The sequence below is a fragment of the Periophthalmus magnuspinnatus genome, chromosome 11 (genome assembly GCF_009829125.3).
Source record: "Periophthalmus magnuspinnatus isolate fPerMag1 chromosome 11, fPerMag1.2.pri, whole genome shotgun sequence".
NCBI classification, from domain to species: domain Eukaryota; kingdom Metazoa; phylum Chordata; class Actinopteri; order Gobiiformes; family Gobiidae; genus Periophthalmus; species Periophthalmus magnuspinnatus.
In genome coordinates, this window is record NC_047136.2 from 28,386,264 (window position 1) to 28,406,541 (window position 20,278).

Here is a 20,278-nt window from a genome sequence, read left to right on the forward strand (position 1 = left end):
GACCAAGGACACACATGTCTCCGTTTATCTGTGTGTCAGACCCAGGACACGCTAGAGGAACTATGTCTCTTTGCATAGTTATGCATTTTGGACATGTTTCTCTTCATTCAAAAGATGTAAAGGAAGCTATTATGGTGAAGAAAGAGAATCCCTCTGAACAGGAACAGTGGACTCTAATATAATCTATAGCTGTTTACAGAACTGTTCTCACTCTGTTGAGTAAGAACCTCAAGACCTGAACCAAACCTAGACTAAAGCTGGACTACAACCAGTCAGCTGTGGTCAGATGATTTAGTCTGAAACTTGTTTGCGGTATTCTGAAGGTTTCTAACTTAGCTTGATGCAGTGGCTAATGGCTAAACCAATAATTCAATTTATATAGTATGTAATTAATAATAAAGGAAAACAAAACCAACAACGGCATATGGGAGTTGGCCCAGAATCAGCTAATATAAAAGACACATAGGTTTGTTGTCGATGAATAGAGGCATGCGTTACATACATTCATACTAGGCAATGTGGGTGAATTGCCTGACCAAAGGACACAGTCACACCCCATTCTGGCAACTGTTATTCCAGTGGTCTCCCATCCAAGTCCTGGCCAGGTCCAGCTTTGCTTAACAGAAGAGCTCTGAGCTCAGAGTTTGACAAGGAGGCCACACGCTGAACTCGCCACAACGGTTTAGATCTGGTTTAGACCTGGCTTACATTATTTACATAATTTCAATTACTTAAAATTTAAACAATTTAAAGTGTTGCAGGTGCAGCGCGTGCCGCTGGAGGTCGCTGTGAGCACCTGTGTGTCGTAAACCGCCGAGGCAGCAGAGTGTGAGTGCGCATGCGCAGAATCTCCGTTTGTTTTGGTTTGTTTATTATTTTTATTTTTTATTTTTTTTACTTTTCTCTTTCAAGTAACCCTGCGATTCCACCGAAAATCTCGACCAGACCAGGTCCCTGGCCAGGACCTGGTTTAGAGCGGGTTTGAGATAGAAACAGAGTTAGCTGCTTTAGCTTCATTCATTTATAACGAGGTTTGGCGTCACACAGAAAGAAGCTCCAGCGAGGGTTTAGTCCTGGTTTAGTCCTGTTTTTTTTATCACGGGTTAGACCTGATTTAGTCCTGGTTTAGAACAAGTTCAGTCATTAGTTAGGACCCGAGTTTTTTATTTTATTTAACAAGGAAAGTGCCATTAAGACGCTAATCTTTTTTCCAGGCAGTCCTGGTCATGAGGCATAACCTAACCTAACATAGACACAATAATGTACCAAAAACATTTACAAAATTTGGATCTCCTTTACAAAACTTTCAGCATTCATTTAACCCGACTAATTGGGACCAGTTATTTTACTTTAGAGTCCTTTTGTAAATTATTCCAGGATGTCGTTGCAGAATACTGAAAAGCAACTTAACCAGTGTCTGTGCGAGTTAGCCCTGGTTTAGTCCCGGTTTAGTCCTGCTTTAGTTAGTCCCACTTTAGTTCTGTCCTATTTTATATTTGCCCTGTTCGTACAGAGTGTGAGCAACAGCTACAATGGAGCCGAGCTCAGAGTCCAGACCAGAGTCCAGACCAGAGTCCAGACCAGAGTCCAGACCAGAGTCCAGACCAGAGTCCAGACCAGAGTCCAGACCGATGAAGAGGAGCCTGGACGAGGATGAGGAGAGTCTGAGTAAGAGGAAGGTCAGTGATAAACCCACACAGTCCAGAGCCTTGTGTACAGACCTCACACCAGACACAGTCCTGTTAAAGAGGTGTATTCTGCCGAATGTACTTTTTTGACCTTTCTACCACGTTAAAAGCTTTCCCTCATCAAAAACATACCTGAAAAGGTTTTAGATGCCATGCATACATGTTTGAGTATCTAACGATCTCTCCCAGGCCCTATTCGAGCCCTCCTTACAGTTAGCAGTGCCCACCTGTACAAGGCTTCACCGACAAGTCTACGTCACCCATGCTCCCACACAATAGTTCTCCACAAATATACAAAAGCATGATACAAAACAAAATATTACAAACCTAATGTAATTTAGTGGGATCCACACTGATTGTGTTGTGATTTCACTCTGAAAGGGGATTGACTGAGCAAAGGGAGGAGAACTGTAAAAAAAATTTAAAAATATGTTATATGTTATACATTGTTTTGGGCAACTATAGCATTTTTTAAACAATAACATGGTGGTCTAAATATGCTATTTGTTAGCATAGCCCCACTGAAGTAAAATACCCCCTCTTTAAATGTGACCTTAAACCAGGAACCTAACATTACTATTATTATTACTGTTATTATTAGTGTTATTAATAATAATAATATTTTGTGTTTGAGGCAAGTGACCACAGCTCTGAAGTGGCCGATCACTACAACCGTCTGCAGGAGGTGGGTCTTCAAGTCCGAAGCCAGAGCCGCATCTTCTACATGAGGAACTTCAACAACTGGGTCAAGAGTGTCCTCATAGGTACAACCACATGCCTAACCACACACAAATAACACACATAGACCCATATGGTATAAGCCCGGTCTAATCCTGGTCTGACATTCAGGGGAGATTCTGGACCAGCTGAGGAGGTCCAGAACTAGTCCAGTCCGAGTCCTTGACTTGGGCTGTGGTAAAGGAGGAGATTTACTGAAGTGGCGACGAGGGAATATCAGCCACCTGGTTTGTACAGGTAAAACTACAACTGCTGCTGCTACTACTGCTATTACTATTGGTGCTACTACCACTACTATTGCTGCTATTTATACTGCTTCTACCACAGCTAGTGCTACTGCTACTGCTATTAGTGCTATTACTACTAATACTAATACTACTAGTACTACTACTACTACTACTGCTGCTGCTAGTGGGGTATGAGATGATTTTTGTGTGGCTGCATCCAAGTGAATAAGATCTGTTGTATTGTGGAGAGGGCACAAGTATGTACGTACATTTATACATGTTTAGAGTATCAATATTAAAGTGACCAAATAATAATATTGGGCCAAATAAGAACCAGGTCTAAACAAGATTTAGACCTGGCTCAGAGCTCATTTAGACCTGATCAAGTCCTGGTTTAGTCCAGAGGCGTATATTTTTATATGTGTCTATATATAAATATATATGCCCTAAGCTTCGATAAGTTAAACCTCTGTCTGCATTCTCTTGTTTCTAAGTGATTGCAGGTGATCCAGAGAGTTTATCACAGTGTATAACCATTTTTTAAATGCTCACACTACAGCACTGATCAATAATAATAAGATTTGTTTAAAGAGTAACAAATCTGATCTAAGTCTGAACTCAGGCCCTTAAACTCCTCCAGAACAACCACGCTAAAATGTGAGCCATCTTTGTGATACAGGAAATCTAAGGTTTGTGAGTGACTAAGCTAGCTTAGCCACCTATCTCGCTTTGTAGTATACCCCTCAGGTTTAGACCTAGCTTAGTCCTAGGTTAGTCCTGTTTCAGATTGTTTTTGTGTCTGTTGCAGATTTAGCTGAGGTGTTGGTGTTGGACCTGGTTTAGACCTGGTTTAGACCTGGTTTAGACCTGGTTTAGACCTGGTTTAGACCTGGTTTAGACCTGGTTTAGACGTAGTTTTGGTCTCTGTTGCAGATATTGCAGAGGTGTCGGTGGACCAGTGCAGGAGCAGATTTGAGGAGATGAAAAAAAAAAGTCACAACAACGACATGTTCACAGCCGAGTTCATCACTGCCGACGCCACCAAGGTACAAGTATTATAGTACTATAGTACTACTACTATATTACCACTACTACTGAACTTCAGCTACTGCACTACTACTAACTCATCACCACCGATGTCACCAAGGTACAAGTACCGACTGCTACTACTATACCACTACTACTACTACTACTACTACTACTACTACTACTACTACTACTACTACAGTACTACTCCTTTACTACAACCACTGTACTGCTACTGCTCACCCATCACCGCAGATGCTACTCTTATACTAAGTATTCTAAGGTGAGGTTAAACACAGAAGAGTATTCAGCCTTGAAACTCTTTTGAAAAGCCCAGATGATGATGTCATGTTTTTGGAAGCTTCTGATTTATTGGTTTATCAACAACATTTGAGTTCATTAGAGACACACCTGTGGTTGTATTTGAAGGTACACTTGAAACACACTGCATCTTTGTGCAACATCATGGGAAAGTCAAAAGAAATCAGCCAAGATATCAAGAAGAGAATTGTGGACTTGCACAAGTCTGGTTCATCCTTGGGTGCAGTTTTCAGATGCCTGAAGGTGCCACGTTCGTCTGTTCAAACAATTCTACACAAGTATAAACACCATGGGAATGTCTAGCCATCACATCACTCAGGAAGGAGACTGGTTCTGTGTCCCAGAGATGAATGTACTTTAGTCCGAAATGTGCATGTGTCAACCCAAGAACAAAAATAAAAGACCTTGTGAGGATGCTGCTGAAACTGGTAAGAGTGTGTCATTATCCACAGTGAAACAAGTACTGTACTGACATGGGCTGAAAGGCCACTCTGCAAGAAGAAACCATTACTCCAAAAGAAAAAGAAAAACACCAGATTACACTTTGCAAATCCACAAAGGGACGAACCTTAATTTTTGGAGACATGTCCTGTGGTCTAACAAAACTAAAATTGAACAGTTTGGCCGTAATGAGCATCGTTACGTTTGGAGAAAAAAGGACAAAGCTTACAAGCCTGAGAACACCATCCCCACTATGAAATGCGGGGGTGGCAGCATCATGTCTTGGGCTTGTTTTGCTGCAGGAGGGACTGGTGCGCTTCCCAAAATAGATGGCAACATTATGTGGAAATACTGAATCGGTATCTCAAAACATTAGCGAGGAAGTTAAAGCTTGGGCACAAATGGGTCTTCCAAATGGACAATGACCTGAAGCATACTGCCAAACTGATGACAAAGTGGGTTATGGATAACAAAGTCAATGTTTTGGAGTGGCCATCACAAAGCCCTGACCTCAGTTCTATTGAAAATTTATGAGCAGACCGGAAAGGGCCTGTGCGAGTAAGATGGCCCACAAACTTGACTCAGTTACACCAGTTCTGTCAGGAGGAATAGTCCAAAATTCCTGCCAAATATTGTGAGAAGCTTGTGGAATGATATCCAAAACATTTGACCCAAGTCATACAGTTTAAAGGCAATAGTACCAAATACTAATGACATGTATGTAAACATCTGATTTTGAAGAAAATAATGAAAGATAGTCTAAAAAAATCCTTCTGTCATTATTTTGGCATTCAGCAAATTCTAATAATTTTGGTAATCCTAATTGACCTAAAACAGGAAAAGTTTAGTCTGACTTCATGTCAGTGAGAGACAGTGAGAAAAAAAGCACATGTGTCTTTTGATATAGTGTATGTAAACTTGTGGTTTCACATACAGCCTATGAGCATGACAAACCTCCTTCCTAACTTGGGACCGTCCAACCACAGCTGCTCATTTGTATCACCTGTGTCTCAAATGCAGAAGACATCTCTCCAAATCTCATGGAGAGAAGATAATTCAGAACTAATATATTACTTTTCAAGACTAAGGGACAGAGGGTGGTTCATCCAGAGTAGGGTAGGGATCATCCAGCCAGGTGAGGGAAGAGAAGGATCTGGGTCTACAGAACAGGATCAGGGCACAAGAGAGGCCTCTAGGGTCCAGTCATCAGCTGGTCAGCAGGAGGAAACAGTCGCACTTCCCAAAAGGGAGTGGGACAGGGTACAGCTTATGAATAACAATGAACAGACTACCGAAGAACAGAATAGTGGCAAGGCAAGTTTATTTGTATAGCACAATTCGTACACAAGGTAATTCAAAGTGCTTTACAGAATAAGAAAGACATTAAAATCACACAAATCAAAACATAAATAATCACAAATAATCATCATAAATGTACCATTAAAAGAGAAGAGTGCAGAATAAAAACCTTTCAGTCATATGCACAGGCTCCAGGCTCAACTGTTTTGAGCCTGGATTTAAACATTGTCAAAGTAGAGGCCTGTCTCACATCTTCAGGAAGACTGTTCCAGGTTTTAGCTGCATAAAAATTAAATGCTGATTCCCTATGTTTAGTCCTGAGTCTGGGCACCAGCAGGAGGCCGGTCCCTGAAGTCCTCAGAGTGTGAGATGGTTCATATGGCACTAACATGTCGGAGATGTACTTTGGACCTAGGCCATGGAGAGACTTATACACAAGCAGAGCTGCTTTAAAGTCTATTCTTTGAGCTACAGGAAGCCAGTGCAGAGACCTGAGCACAGGACTTATGTGCTTGTACTTCCTGGTTCTAATCAGGACCCGAGCAGCAGCGTTCTGGATGTACTGCAGCTGTGGTAAGGCTCATTTGGAGAGGCCAGTGAGCAGGACGTTACAGTAGTCTAACCTACTGGAAACAAATGCATGGATAAGTCTCTCTAAGTCTGACTTTGACAGTATACTTTTGATTTTTGCAATGTTCTTTAGGTGGTAAAAAGCTGCAGATGTTATTGATTTGATGTGGCTGTTAAAGTTCAAGTCTGAGTCCATTGTTACCCCTAGATTTCTAGCCTGATTTGAAGGTTTTAGAGAGAGAGACTGGAGGTGACTGCTGACACTTTCTGTTTCTGTGGGCCAAAGATGATGACTTCAGTCTTGTCTGAGTTTAGCAGAAGAAAGTTGTTTTGCATCCACACACTGATCTGTTGGATGCAGTGGCAGAGTGAATCCACTGGTCCATATTCACCTGCTGCCAGTGAGACATAGATCTGAGTGTCATCTGCATAGTTTTGGTAGTGAATGTAATGTAACGAATAAGTGGTGCTTCTGTTGATTCCGCACAAATCTGCTATTTCTCCTCTATTTTTTTCTCTCCTCTTTACTTAATGTAAGCCGCCATGTTTGTTTTTTACCCGAATGGAGCATGTGTCTCTCTGATTGGTTAATTCATCTGCCAATCATTTATTATGTCTGTACCATGTATGTGCTCAAGTAATATTAAAATGTGACCCACCTCTGACCTCAGGAGCCCCTTTGGCCCCGGCTGGCTGACTCCACGCTGACCTTTGACCTGTGCAGTTGTCAGTTTGTGGTTCATTATTCGTTTGAATCTCGAACCAAAGCTGAAATTATGCTGAAAAATGCCTGTGAACGCCTCAGGCCCGGAGGGTACTTCATCGGGACAACTCCCGACGCCTATGAGCTCATGTGAGTAGTACTGCTACTGTAGTACTACTACTGTACTCCTAATATATGTACTTTAGTACTGTAGTAGTTTATTGTTACAATCCAGCTTGTCTAAGGTCAGGGAAGTAACAAAAAACAGATGGAAAAATTATGAAATATACTAGTAATTTAATGTACAGGGTTGTAAAAGGCAAAGTAACAAGTGGACTAAAATATTTACGTAAATATATAACACAAAATAATCTTTAAAAAAATCCAAAAATAATACATCTAACAAATAACCAGTTTTGTGTCTCTAAAAATTGTCACGTAGGCCTATTAAAAACAACTGACAAAACTAAGGGACACATACCATGAAAACAAAGCCATGACAAAACAAACACGAGTCAGCCTACAAACAGAATCCAGTGACAACGGAAAATGAGAGACATAAATCACAAATACTAAAAGTAAACAAGTGTCTCAAAACACACAAAGTTAGACACGGGGACAAACAAGTGACTAACTAAATGAGACACATACAGAAAGACAGAATGTCATACTAGCCACAAAGGCCAGCAGCCCCAAGCAGGTGTGCTGAATCTTCTTAAGTAGAGGGAGGCAGCTGCAGGTGGGCGACAGGGTCGGTAGGTGGGGAAACATTCCTCCAATCGCCAGCAAGGGCTCACACAGTCAGGATCTCATCGGGGAAAGGGGACAGATTCAGTCACACTCTAAACATAACGGGCAAATACTAACAAATAAAATGATCTAAAGGCCGTAAATTATATTTTAGTGTAACACTGTGCTGTCCCCTCAGGAGACGTGCATCCCTGTCCCAGGACCTGTCCTTTGGCAACGAGGTGTTCAAAGTCCGGTTTAAGTCCAGATCTCCTCCGTCTCTGTTTGGCGCAGAGTATCACTTCAGCCTCGAGGGTGTCGTTGATGTGCCCGAGTTCATGGTCTACTTCCCCCTCATGACCAGGTACTTACTAGGTCACCTTTACCCTCACACAGGTACTCTTTAAGTCCTCTATGCTCTCATTGAGGTATTCTTTAACCTAGATTAAGTATTTATATCTCACTGAGATACTCTCATGGACTGCTTCCCCCTCATCACCAGGTACTATTAGGTGCTCTTTAGCCTAACCCTAGTACACTTTAAGTACTCTATACTCTGAATAACACACTCTTATGGTCTACTTGCCTGTCATGATCTCAATTGATCTCACTGTATTGTCCCAAAGGGCAGTGTAATCACACTGAACAGTTGTTATGACACAAAAGCAGATCAAAACATATTTAATAAGGCCACAGGAAAGACAAAGATAAACAAAGATAAGGGTTCAACGCTTATTTTTTTAACTTTTTTTTTTTACTTTATGGTTCTTCTTAATTTTAAAAGACAAAGTAACAATGGAAAAAGACCATGGGGAGCCAGCCAGCATAAAAACCTCAACAAAAGTCTCAGTGCAGCTCAGAGTATGATCATGCATTTATCAGTCCAATATCATAAGATATGATTTTAACCACTCCAAAGACTTGTCTTACCAAACCAGAAGGAGTTGGTAAACCAGACTTGATCAACACTGTGGTGTGTCTGTCTTTGATCCTGTGTCGGGTTAGCTTCAGGAGAATAACAGCCTCATGACAAAAGTGTCCCTCCTCTGTGTTCTGCAGCATCACAGCAGCCTCCAGGGATTGCGGGGTGAACTCCAGACACACAACAGGAATTACTGTTGTTTCACTTAGCAATGAGATGGGATATTTCCTCTGGAACATCTTCTGCTGTATTTGGTGTAAAAATTGTGTAGCATTTTAGAGCTAACTGGTTAGCATAGCTCCAAGCAAGGGCGCCATGGACACATAAAAATCAAACTGCTCAAATCACACAATTCAATAGTCCTTAACTTCTGTCCTAACTGCTCAAGCAGCATTTCTTAGGTGGGCAAATGAGGAGGATAACATCTCGATCCAGGTCCCAAGTGCAGTCTTCAGCGAGTTAAGATGGCTGTATGCGTGCGTTTAAGAGTGGATTTACTCCACTTCGAGGGCAACTCACAAATAGTTTACTTGCACGGTCTTTAGCAAAAGAAAAGTAACTACCAAGACGTGGCCTTGATATGTCTTGTATGTCTCATCACCACACATATGTATCATTGAAAAAGTCAGAATAATATTGTTCCATTTAGACAGATCCTGTTGGACTGATAAATGCATGATCATGTATGATCATGCATTTATCAGTCCAACATCATAAGTTATGATTTTAACCACTCCACCAACTTGTTTTACCAAACCAGGAGGAGTTTGTAAGCCAGGCTTGATCAACACTGTGGTGTGTCTGTCTTTGAACCGCGGGGGTTAGTCAACAGGTATTTCAATTCATGTTGTCATCTGTCCTGTTGAGAATATGCAGACTCTACAATCCTTTTGATGAGGAACCATGCAGTCTCTCTCCCTACATGAGGTACTCTTTAACCTAATCTAAGTACTCTTTAAGTACTCTATATTCACGCAGAGGTACTCTCATGGTCTCATGCAGAGGTGGGTATAAGGGTGAGGTACTCTTTAGCCTTGGTATTTTAGTTTCTTCCTCAGGGTTTGGGCTCACACTGAAACAGACTCATGTGGAGGAAATGCCCTGAGCTCTTATTGTGAAATGTACTGTGCTCTTATTTTGAAGGATGCTGGAGAAGTTGGGGATGCGACTTATTTTGAAAAGTCGGTTCAGTGAGTTTTTTGAGGAGAAGGTGAAAGATGAGCAACATCGCAGTCTGCTGCAAAAGATGAGCGCTCTTGAGGTACTTTTACTATTACAAACCATTTCAACGGTTACATATGAACTATAACCTGCTTAAGGTGAGTCCTCTGGAGGTACTATTTAAAACAGTTTAAGCTATATTTGAACTATTAAACTGTAGAAGATGAGAGGTCTACAGACTGTCTACAAATAATTGCAGCTATTAAATATGAACTAAAGCCCATCAAAAATATGACACACAGAACCACTATTACAACGATTCCATCTGTTATGAACTATTTAACTATATTAACACAGGATGAGCGCACTGTACGTGCTGTTAATATTACAAACCTGCTCAAATATAACACAACTGTTATAACTATATCAACACTTAAGATGACCACTCTTGAAGTACTTTTATTGTTACAAACTTTAAACTATTTAAGCTATATTTAATGAACTATTATGCTATCAACTATAACCTGCTTAATAAATATATTAATTTTTACAAACCACACATCTACCCAAACAGAAGCTAAACCTCTAGATTTCATAAATAAGAATTACCTCTTAGAATAATAATATAACTCATATTGTTTTGCGTTAAACTAACCTCTGACCCTCAGCCGTTTCCTGCCGCCGACGGTCGCCAGGCAACCAACTCCGAGGGCGAATACAGTCACGTGACTCCGGGATCAAGTGACCGGCCCCTGGTCAGTGCAGCACAACCCAAATACACACACACACGTACACTCCTCCTCCTTCAGCCCTAAAAATCATCTCTTTAAAACCTTTTTGTCCCCTGATATGAAGCGTCTTAGGAAAGAGCTTTACAAGTGTTTTTATGTGACCTCTGTGACGTTTGCGTTTCAGGGCACGCTCAGCCGCTCCGAGTGGGAGGCAGCCAGTGAGTATAAGACCTTCAGAACTGAACCAGGACTAGACAAGGACTAAACTAAGGACTAATTATTAGACTAACCCAGGTCTGACCCCTATGGTCCTTATGCACAGGTATCTACTTGGTGTACGTGTTCCAGAAGATGGAGCCCTCGCTGTGAACTCTGACTTCCTGTTGGGCAGCAGCAGTTTTGTAAATAAAAACTTCAAATGTGATTACGGGCTTTATTTTGAATTGATTTACAAAAAACATTACATCATTTCATTAACCACGGCCACACAAATGTCCATCTCATCTAGAACTCTGATTGGCTGTCATGCTATGACATCATGTGAGAGTTGATTTGTTCAGGAGCCTTTTGTTTGTCGAATCATGGCCTCAATCATGTCCCACTCTTCTGAGGAGACCTGCAACAGATGAGAGTTAGACTAGGGACCGAGCCACGGACTGGGACTGAACTAGGCATGTTCTTACTCTGCGGAGGTCATTGAACTCTCCGGCCATCGACAGGTACTCTCCTCCATCCAATCGCACCACCTGCAGGACAAACGGGGAATTACAGTGAGACAGGATAGCGCCACTCCGGACATGGGAAGTTTGTGTTCAACCGAAAACACTTATAAAACTTTGTTTGAACATCTGAAACTGTTCCTGAAACTCACAGAGAAACAACCAGAGCCATCAAACACTCTGAATCTGGAAAGTCCAAACTATAGCCCAGTCTCCAATTGTGGTCATCATACCGATTTTTCTTGGCCCTCAAGCTTTCTGGCCCACATTATGCTGGTATGTCGTTTTTTCACCTAGTTTAAAATAGTCTACCACTGGCACTTATATATCAAACCATACGAAGGTTCTCAGTCAGAAATGAGGTAAAAGCTACTTTTTTAGTATGCGTCCCACCATGAAAAAAAATCACTTTAGGACCGTTTCATCATTGTTTGGTGTCAAACCTCTCCAGCAGCAGCATTTTGGACAGACCCACCTGTGTCAGGTGTACTGTTTGTCCTTTAGAGCCAGTTAGATTTATTTAAATGGCTTCAATGTACACAAAAGCTCTTTAGCCTAAAGATTAGACAAGTATCGAGTATCTGTATAAAAAAATGACCTGTCCCAAAGTAATTCGTATTGTATTGATACCAAAATTGTGGTATCGCCCATCCCTGTACAAAGAAATAAGATTAGGCTGTGATCAGTCTGGCAGTGACTCCAAGACGTACTGCTCCTGACATCCAGGTGGCATAGTGGCTGCTCATGTACAGCGCCAGGTTCTTAATCTCGTGAGGGGTTCCGAGGCGTCCAACTGGAATCCGACGGATCATGGAATCTTCAAACACTCCTGTGGGATCCAGGCGTGAGAATGCCCCCTGGAGTCAGAGTGGCGACAGCAGTCATACATGATGAACGCATTATAAAAGTGACACTGTAGTCCTCAGATGCTATAGTAATTACATTATATATATACATATATATACACACACACACACATTTATACAGTGAGGCAAATAAGTATTTGAACACCCCGTCTGAAATGTTCATCTTAGGTGCATGTCCACTGTGAGAGACATAATCTAAAGAAAATCTGGAAATCACATTGTATGATTTTTAAAATAATTTATTTGTATGATACTGTTGCAAAGAAGTATTTGAACATCTGAGAAAATCAAGGTTAATATTTGGTACAGTAGCCTTTGTTTGCAATTACAGAGGTCAAACGTTTCCTGTAGTTTTTCACCAGGTTTGCAGGAAGGATTTTGGCCCACTCCTCCACACAGATCTTCTCTAGATCAGTCAGGTTTCTCGGCTGTTGCTGGGAAACACGAAGTTTGAGCTCCCTCCAAAGATTTTCTATTGTGTTTAGGTCTGGAGACTGGTTAAGCCACTCCAGAACCTTGATATGCTTCTTACGGAGCCACTCCTTGGTTATCCTGGCCGTGTGCTGAGGGAAGGAGGTTGTTCCCCAAAATCTTGCAATACATGGCCCTGGTTATCCTCTCTTTAATACAGTGTAGTTGTCCTGTCCCATGTGCAGAAAAACACCTCCAAAGCATGATGCTACCACCCCCATGTTTCACAGTAGGGATGGTGTTCTTTGGATGGTACTCATCATTCTTCTTCCTCCAAACACGGCGAGTGGAATTAAGACCATAAAGTTCTATTTTGGTCTCATCTGACCACATGACTTTCTCCCATGACTCCTCTGGATCATGCAAATGGTCATTGGCAAACTTAAGATGGGCCTGGACATGCGCTGGTTTAAGCAGGGGAACCTTCCATGCCTGCATGATTTTAAACCAGGATGTCTTAGTGTATTACTAACAGTAACCTTGGAAACGGTGGTCCCAGCTCTTTTCAGGTCATTGACCAGCTCCTCCTGTGTAGTTCTGGGTTAATTCCTCTCCTTTCTTAGGATCATTGAGACCCCACGAGGTGAGATCTTGCATGGAGCCCCAGTCCGAGGGAGATTGACAGTCATGTTTAGCTTCTTCCATTTTCTAGTAATTGCTCCAACAATGGATCTTTTTTCACTAAGCTGCTTGGCAATTGCCTCGTAGCCCTTTCTAGCCTTGTGGAGGTCTACAATTTTGTCCTGTTGTGCATTTTGACAGTTCTTTGGTCTTGGCCATGTTAGTAGTTGGAGTCTTACTGATTGTATGGGGTGGACAGGTGTCTTTATGCAGCTAACAACCTCAAACAGTTGTAATTTAGGATAAGTGAAGTGGAGGTGGACTTTATAAAGGTGGAATAACAGGGTCAGAATTCTAGCTGATAGACAGGTGTTCAAATACTTATTTACAGCAGTAACATACAAATAATTAAAAATCACACAATGTGATTTCCAGATTTGTTTTTTAGATTATGTCTCTCACAGTGGACATGTACCTAAGATGAAAATTTCAGACCCCTCCATGATTTCTAAGTCGGAGAACTTGCAAAATCACAGGGTGTTCAATACTTATTTGCCTCATTGTATACACACATAAATATATATGTATATACACATACACACACTACTTGAGCAGTACTTGTACCTTGGTGCGGATGGGTCCTGGTTGGATGATGTTGAAGCGGAGTCCGTATCGGCCCCACTCTGAGGCCAGAGATCTAAGGACCAGAGCACAGCTCAGACTGTAATTATCATACATATTTTATACTTTTATACTTAAGAGTGTAATAAGCTTGTTTATGTAACAATACATTTATCATCTATTGATGACAAATGCACATTTTATGTCCTATTTTTAAATAGACATAATATCCACATAAGCTTATTTTTTTTCTTTACTTTCAGAACTCAGATCTTCATCTACTTAATCTACTTCTACTCTCACATGTGCAGACTTTATATATGCATTGTATATTTTTTACTTTTTTATTATAAGGCCATATTACCTTAAGCAGAAAAATTACATATTTTCAAAATTCAAAGAGAGAAATGAAGAACTTAAGCTAACTTTATTAGAGCCTAGTTTATGACAATAATTCATGGTGGAAAAATGTTTGGTGCATTACTGTGTTTTGAATGGGAGAGAATTATTCCCCACGGACTTCCATAAAAAACACATGTCATGACTAAAACATTATAAGATGGATTCTTATGGTCTTATGGTTGTTTTGGTCTGAAGGTAAACTGTGACCCTGTGACTACCCCTGTGTAGCACCCGTGTGTCAAAGCAAGTGCCCCCTAAGCAACATCATCTCCCCTCTGATTGCTTGACACAATTGGCAGATTTTAAAATTTTTTGGATGTATTAAAAATAAATAAATACAGAGCTGCCCAGGTCATTTTCACCGAAACCACTTCGGGTCAAAAAATGAGTTGGGGGAAATAAAGAGGCTCCAGTACATTTAGCTCAGGTTTTCCACTTCAATCTTTTAATTTTGAAAATATTTTTTTAAGTACCGGTAAGTAAAAAAAAATTTTGAAGAAGAATTTATGTGGATTTAAAAATGCGGACCCTGGAGGGTCCCTAAGGTGACAAATGTGACCTGTAAATTGAAGGTGACAGAGGGTTATGATTGTGTACTCTTTACTTATAAAGAGCCTCGACTCCGGCTTTGGCCGAAGCTGAAGGAACCACAAAACCAGACCCGGACTCGGCATAGATTGTTGTAATCGCCAAAAATGAGGATCCTGCACAGAACAGACCAGCTAAGAACCAGGACAACACTGGGACTAAAGCAGGACTAGGACTGAATTAAACCAGGGACTGAAAACCCGGTCTAAACCCAGTCTGAACCTGACTCTGCACCTTTCTTGTCCCTGATCAGTCTCTTGCCCAGGTCGAGAGTGACATAGGCGGTTCCATTCAGGACGATGTCGACGATGGTCCTCCAGCCATTTGGACTCAGCCGCTCAGACGGACTCACAAAGTTCCCCGCCGCATTATTGATCACCACCTGCACAGACCGGGGTTTAGATCGACCGAGGTTTAGACCAACCTGGGTTTAGACCCGGTCCAGGCCCCGGTCCAGGCCCCAGTCCAGGCCCCGGTCCAGGCCCCGGTCCAGGCCCCGGTCCAGGCCCCGGTCCAGGCCCCGGTCCAGGCCCCGGTCCCAATCTGTCTTACATCGGGGAGTCCTGTGATTTCCTCCATTTGATCCAGACACTGAGCCACAGCCTGAGAGTCTCTGACATCACACTGCACAGGGTACACCTGCAAGTACAACACAATGAACACCTGAAAGGACTTGCATAGTTCTTAAAATAAAAATAAAAAATTTAATTAGTTTATGTTAAAACTTTTGGCGTAAAAACCTTGTTTCCTGTTTGAGCTGTGATCTCCTCCGCCGTCTTCTTCAGAATATCCAACTTTCTACAAAAACAAAACGGCTTAGATTCACCTGAGACCCGGTGTGTTCAGATAAGGGCCTGAGGGCCAGACACACCCCTAAAGAACATGTATGCTGGCCCTCAGATTCAGGTCATTTTCACACTGCAACTACTTAGGTCGACCTAAAAGTGTGGTGGGTTTGGGCCAGTATGAAACCAACTGTCGCATTCTGGACCACAGTAAACATCTGGTCAGAGCACACTTCAAACAGGAGGTCCCCAGTCACACTCTGGAGCTGGGTGAGTGCGGTGTGAACGCTGTTGGCCTCGAGCCAACTTGCGCAGTCCACGGTGACAGTATAAGTGCAAAAAAAGAGCAAAAAAAGTGCTCGGAACAAGTATGTTTGTATGAATGGACGTTGCAGAGCTGATGTGTGAGTCTGGCTTGGTCTGTGTCGTTCCAAAGGCTTCCTCCTCCGCCACCAGCACATACAGTCCTCACGGTTTATTTAGCCACAGGTGAAAGAAAAGAACAGCGCATAAAGGGGAGGCGAGCACATGTACACATATTCACGGGCTGCTTGAAAGGCATTGTCATAGAAATAAGTTTGGCGATCTGTTCATGTTTGAACTGTTCATGGTGCGTGGTGTATGAACAAGACAGACCCAAAAGTGAAGTAAACAGACCTAAATCTAGTGCGCACTGGGGTCGCTCCACAGAGCGCACCAACATATGAAAACTACCTTAGATTCAAGATTTTATCATTATCATAGAAAACAGTGAAACTAGTTATCAAACTCTGAATAGTTTTGATGTAGTCCATGGGTCTCAAACTCAAATTACAGTCCCTGACAAGTCTTGTCGCTTATCCATTTTGCAGAAACAAAAGCTTATAACCTGACTTTAAATTAATCGATTGGTCTTAGAAATGTCTCATATGAAAGCTAAAACCCTCCCAAATTATGCTCAATATACTAAAATAAATTTGCTTCACTGAAGAAAGATTGATCATTTAATGAACACAGATGTTCATGTCTGGTGACTGGGCTGACCAGTCCTGGAGCACCTTGATCTTCTTCGCCTTGAGGAACTTTGATGTAGAGATAGAAGTATGCGAGGGAGCACCATCCTGCTGCAAAATTTTACCCCTTTTATGGTTGGGAATGTAAGAGGTAGCTAATACTTCTTGATATTTTAAGCTATATTGCCTTCCAACCTGCAAACGTCTCGCACACCCCCATACTGGATGTAACCCCAGACCATGATTTTTCCGCCACCAAACTTAACTGTTTTCTGGGTGAATCTTGAATCCATGCGGGTTCCAGTAGGTCTCCTGCAATATTTGCGGCGGCTGTGATGTAATTCAACCGAGGATTCATCTGAGAAATCCACCTTCTGCCACTTTTCCAGTGTCCATCCTTTTAGCAGGCTGTGGGCCTTGGCAAATGCCACACGTTTTTTCAATTGCCTTTTGTTTAGTGCTGGTTTCTGTGCATTGATTCAACCATGGAGACCATTTCGAGACAGAATTCTACAAACTGTTCTGGTTGAAACAGGGACTTGAGGTGACCAGGCCTGGTGGAGCTCTGCTGCAGTGGAAAAGGGGCTGGCCTTGGATTTTCAAATTAACAAACGGTCCTCCCGAGCAGTTGTCTTGCGGGGTCTGCCAGACCTGGGCTTGTCAAAAACATGCCCAGTCTTTTCAGATCTTTTTCTTATTCTTTGTACTTGACGCTGAGACACATTGAAGGTGTCAGCCACCTCAGCAGTGGACCTGGTCTTCAGCCTCTTGATAATTAACGCTTTGGTCTCAGGGTGGATCTTAGGCATGTTGTCAGAGGTCAAGTTGCAGTTGATGTGAAGGTCTGGTGTGCTGGGGTTCTTTTTATACACACCCACTAATTGATTGATCAGTAACTGATCACAGGTGAGGCTGTAATCTAGGATTGGGTGCATCATATGACAAGGTGACAAGACTTTTGCCTTGCCAAAATCTGACCTTTCTGTGTTCATTAAATGATCAATCTTTCTACAGTGAAGCAAATTTATTTTAGTATATTGAGCATAATTTGGGAGGGTTTTAGCTTTCATATGAGACATTTCTAAAACCAAACGATTAATTTAAAGTCAGGTTATAAGCTTTTGTTTCTACCAAATGGATAAGCGACAAGACTTTTGTCAGGGACTGTAGCTGAGGGCCACAGGAGGCAGAGTCTGGGTGAAGCTGGGCCGCATCAGGTGTTCTACAAAAAAAAGCTTTGTTAAAATCTTCTCAAACGTCGTCGCTGTTTTCAACATACATGAGGAAATATGTCAACTCTTGTGGATTTTATGGATATACATCGTTATTTGTTGAATCTTTTGTGACGGGAGTACATACAGCCAACCACAGCGCGAGTGACATGTGTGTTTGGGGTTTACAGATTGCTACACACAACATGGTAACACCACACTAACATTAACCTTTCATATTGTCCGGCGGGCCACAAAATATCGTCTCACGTGCCGCAATTGGCCCCTGAACTGCAAGTTTGAGACTCCTGATGCAGTGCAAAGGTGCAAGACTCCTTCCAATAACCCCATAAATAACCCCAGTGTAAGCAAGAGGACTCCAGGGAAGATGTCTGTGTAATCCCTCAGTCGTCCAGGTCTGATCCATAGTAAAAGCCAAAAGTAAAATTTGTCAACTGTACAAAGGTTGCAGGAGTGAAGACATTTGGCTACTCATTCAAGCTACTCCTTCTGTTCTGGTCAGACTACTTGTGGATATTGCCTTATCTGAAGAGAGGAGCTAGCTACACTGAAACTGAAAACAGGCATTGTTTACAGTTTGTTTGTAGCTAGATCTGTTGAGCTACATTAAGTGTGTCCCTGACTCATACTTAGCATATTCATTCAGCTTTTAATGGGTGCTTTCACATGTATTAGGATCCTAGCTAGCTCTATTGTTTCCTTTGTTTCCTTTGCTTGTTTTAGGTCAGAGAATGGAGTTATAGATGGGGCATAGATGATGTCTAAGGTCTCCCGAATTCCTGTTCAAGGAAGATCTTTCCTAGTAAAAGCTGAAGTTAAATCTGTGAACTGGACAAAACATTGCAGGAGTGAAGACGTTTGGTTGCTCATCTAAGCCGCTTCTTCAGTTCTGGTCGGATTACTGGTGGACACTGCCTTTTATCTATCTGAACTGAGGAGCTAACTACACTGAAACTGTAAACAAATATTGTCTCCAGTTTGAGCCTAATGCCCTCCATTCAACCTTTAATGGCAATTGCAATAGCAATTTTTGTTAGGAAAGACAATCCTTGACCTATCCCTGTAGTACCGGCTGGCAATGACGCACGTAGCTCCAAGCTCGCTAAGGCCATGGGTCATAGCACGGCCGAGTCCGGTCCCTCCTCCGGTGATGAAGGCAACTCGGTTCTTGAAGGATTCTGGTGGCAGCATCGTGGCATTGCTCGGAGGGAAGAAGGTGGCCTGTGGCATGGGGGCAGAGTCACGCAGGGACGAGGAGGCATGGAGCAGCCTCGGCTGAAAATGAAGAGTCTAAATTAAATAACTGTAATCTTAGACAGACTTAGACCCTGAAAACAAGACACATAATAACTATTATATTACTATTATATTATAACTATATTATATTATAAAAGTTTAGATACAAAATAAATAACTCAGACAAAATGTAACCTGGACAGCAAAGAGTCAAGACACACAGTAACCATTATATTACGACTGCATACAGCAAACAGAGTTTAGGCCTAAAATAAGTCTTATATATTAGACCAAACCCTCTTATACGGACAAAGGCATTATAGCGACTTCTACCTGATAGTACCTGATGTTCCCTGATCGTGAACCTCTTGATACTGAAATCAACTGATTTAGACACCAAAAAAAATTGTACTCCTTTTGTTGACAGTGGAATGCCATTTTCAATGTAAAATTCCTAGTTTATTCCTAGTTTATTCACCGTTCCTTTGTGGTCTAATCATGGATGGGCCTAACACTAGTTCTGTTCAAGATCAGGACCATTAAAAAACTGTATAAACTGCAGTGTAAACCCTCTCATACAGTCTGTTGCAGTCTTGTTGGACTGAATACTTCACATTAAAGCTTTTTCACACTGCAGAGTTAAACAGGGCCACTCTGTCTTACAACTTTATATTTAATTTAAAGTTATCTTTAACTCCTTCCACCTTGATAATTATGTGATTATTACAAAATAGTTATAGATTCTATTTTTATAGTAAATCAATAACAATTTAACTAAATTAAAAGACATATCAAAACAATAAGCAAAAATAAAATATAAAAACAAAACAAAAAAGAAAACAGTAAAAGGGCAAATTATGTAGCTCATATATGCTGTAAAAGAGGAAACTTAAATATATTCATGAACATTTGTGAGTATTTGATAGCTTTTTCAATAATAAATTCTTATGTGAGGATAGGTTAATGAGGAGTCTGCAGCTGTGAATGAACTGGGTGAAAGTTCAGGACCATAGATCGCACATTTTTAACTCAGATTTCGGGCTCTAAACACGGCCACAGGTCACAGAGGCCTTTGTTGTTCTCCTTTAGTAAAATTAAGTTAAACTCGCACCTTTTGGCTCAGTTTGAGAGAAGAGATCCTCCATGATGAAGACAGACTCCTGAACACAACGCCCGTCGCCATCTTGGCACAACTGACTGCGCATGCGCTCTGTCTCATGAATTTAAGATTTTATTTATAAATCATTTT

At 41.6% G+C, this 20,278-nt stretch overlaps 2 protein-coding genes across 2 annotated transcripts; one reads left to right on the top strand and one right to left on the bottom strand.

The window, feature by feature from the left end:
* The first annotated feature begins 800 nt into the window (after positions 1 to 800).
* rnmt (RNA (guanine-7-) methyltransferase) lies at positions 801 to 10,980 on the top strand. Its single transcript, XM_033975305.2, has 11 exons — positions 801 to 863; positions 1,514 to 1,679; positions 2,323 to 2,452; positions 2,538 to 2,663; positions 3,587 to 3,699; positions 6,982 to 7,163; positions 7,942 to 8,106; positions 9,808 to 9,925; positions 10,494 to 10,580; positions 10,741 to 10,774; positions 10,879 to 10,980. Exons 2-11 carry the CDS (start codon positions 1,533 to 1,535, stop codon positions 10,923 to 10,925), a joined length of 1,149 nt encoding a protein of 382 aa, XP_033831196.1. The 5' UTR covers positions 801 to 863; positions 1,514 to 1,532; the 3' UTR covers positions 10,926 to 10,980.
* On the bottom strand, positions 10,975 to 20,224 carry decr1 (2,4-dienoyl CoA reductase 1, mitochondrial). Its single transcript, XM_033975306.2, has 10 exons — positions 20,141 to 20,224; positions 18,863 to 19,068; positions 15,525 to 15,582; positions 15,337 to 15,423; positions 15,019 to 15,166; positions 14,801 to 14,900; positions 13,798 to 13,870; positions 11,986 to 12,132; positions 11,240 to 11,302; positions 10,975 to 11,172 (listed from the first exon to the last, which is right to left on the bottom strand). The coding sequence occupies exons 1-10, from the start codon at positions 20,210 to 20,212 to the stop codon at positions 11,113 to 11,115; spliced, it is 1,014 nt and encodes a 337-aa protein (XP_033831197.1). The 5' UTR covers positions 20,213 to 20,224; the 3' UTR covers positions 10,975 to 11,112.
* Positions 20,225 to 20,278: the final 54 nt, after the last annotated feature.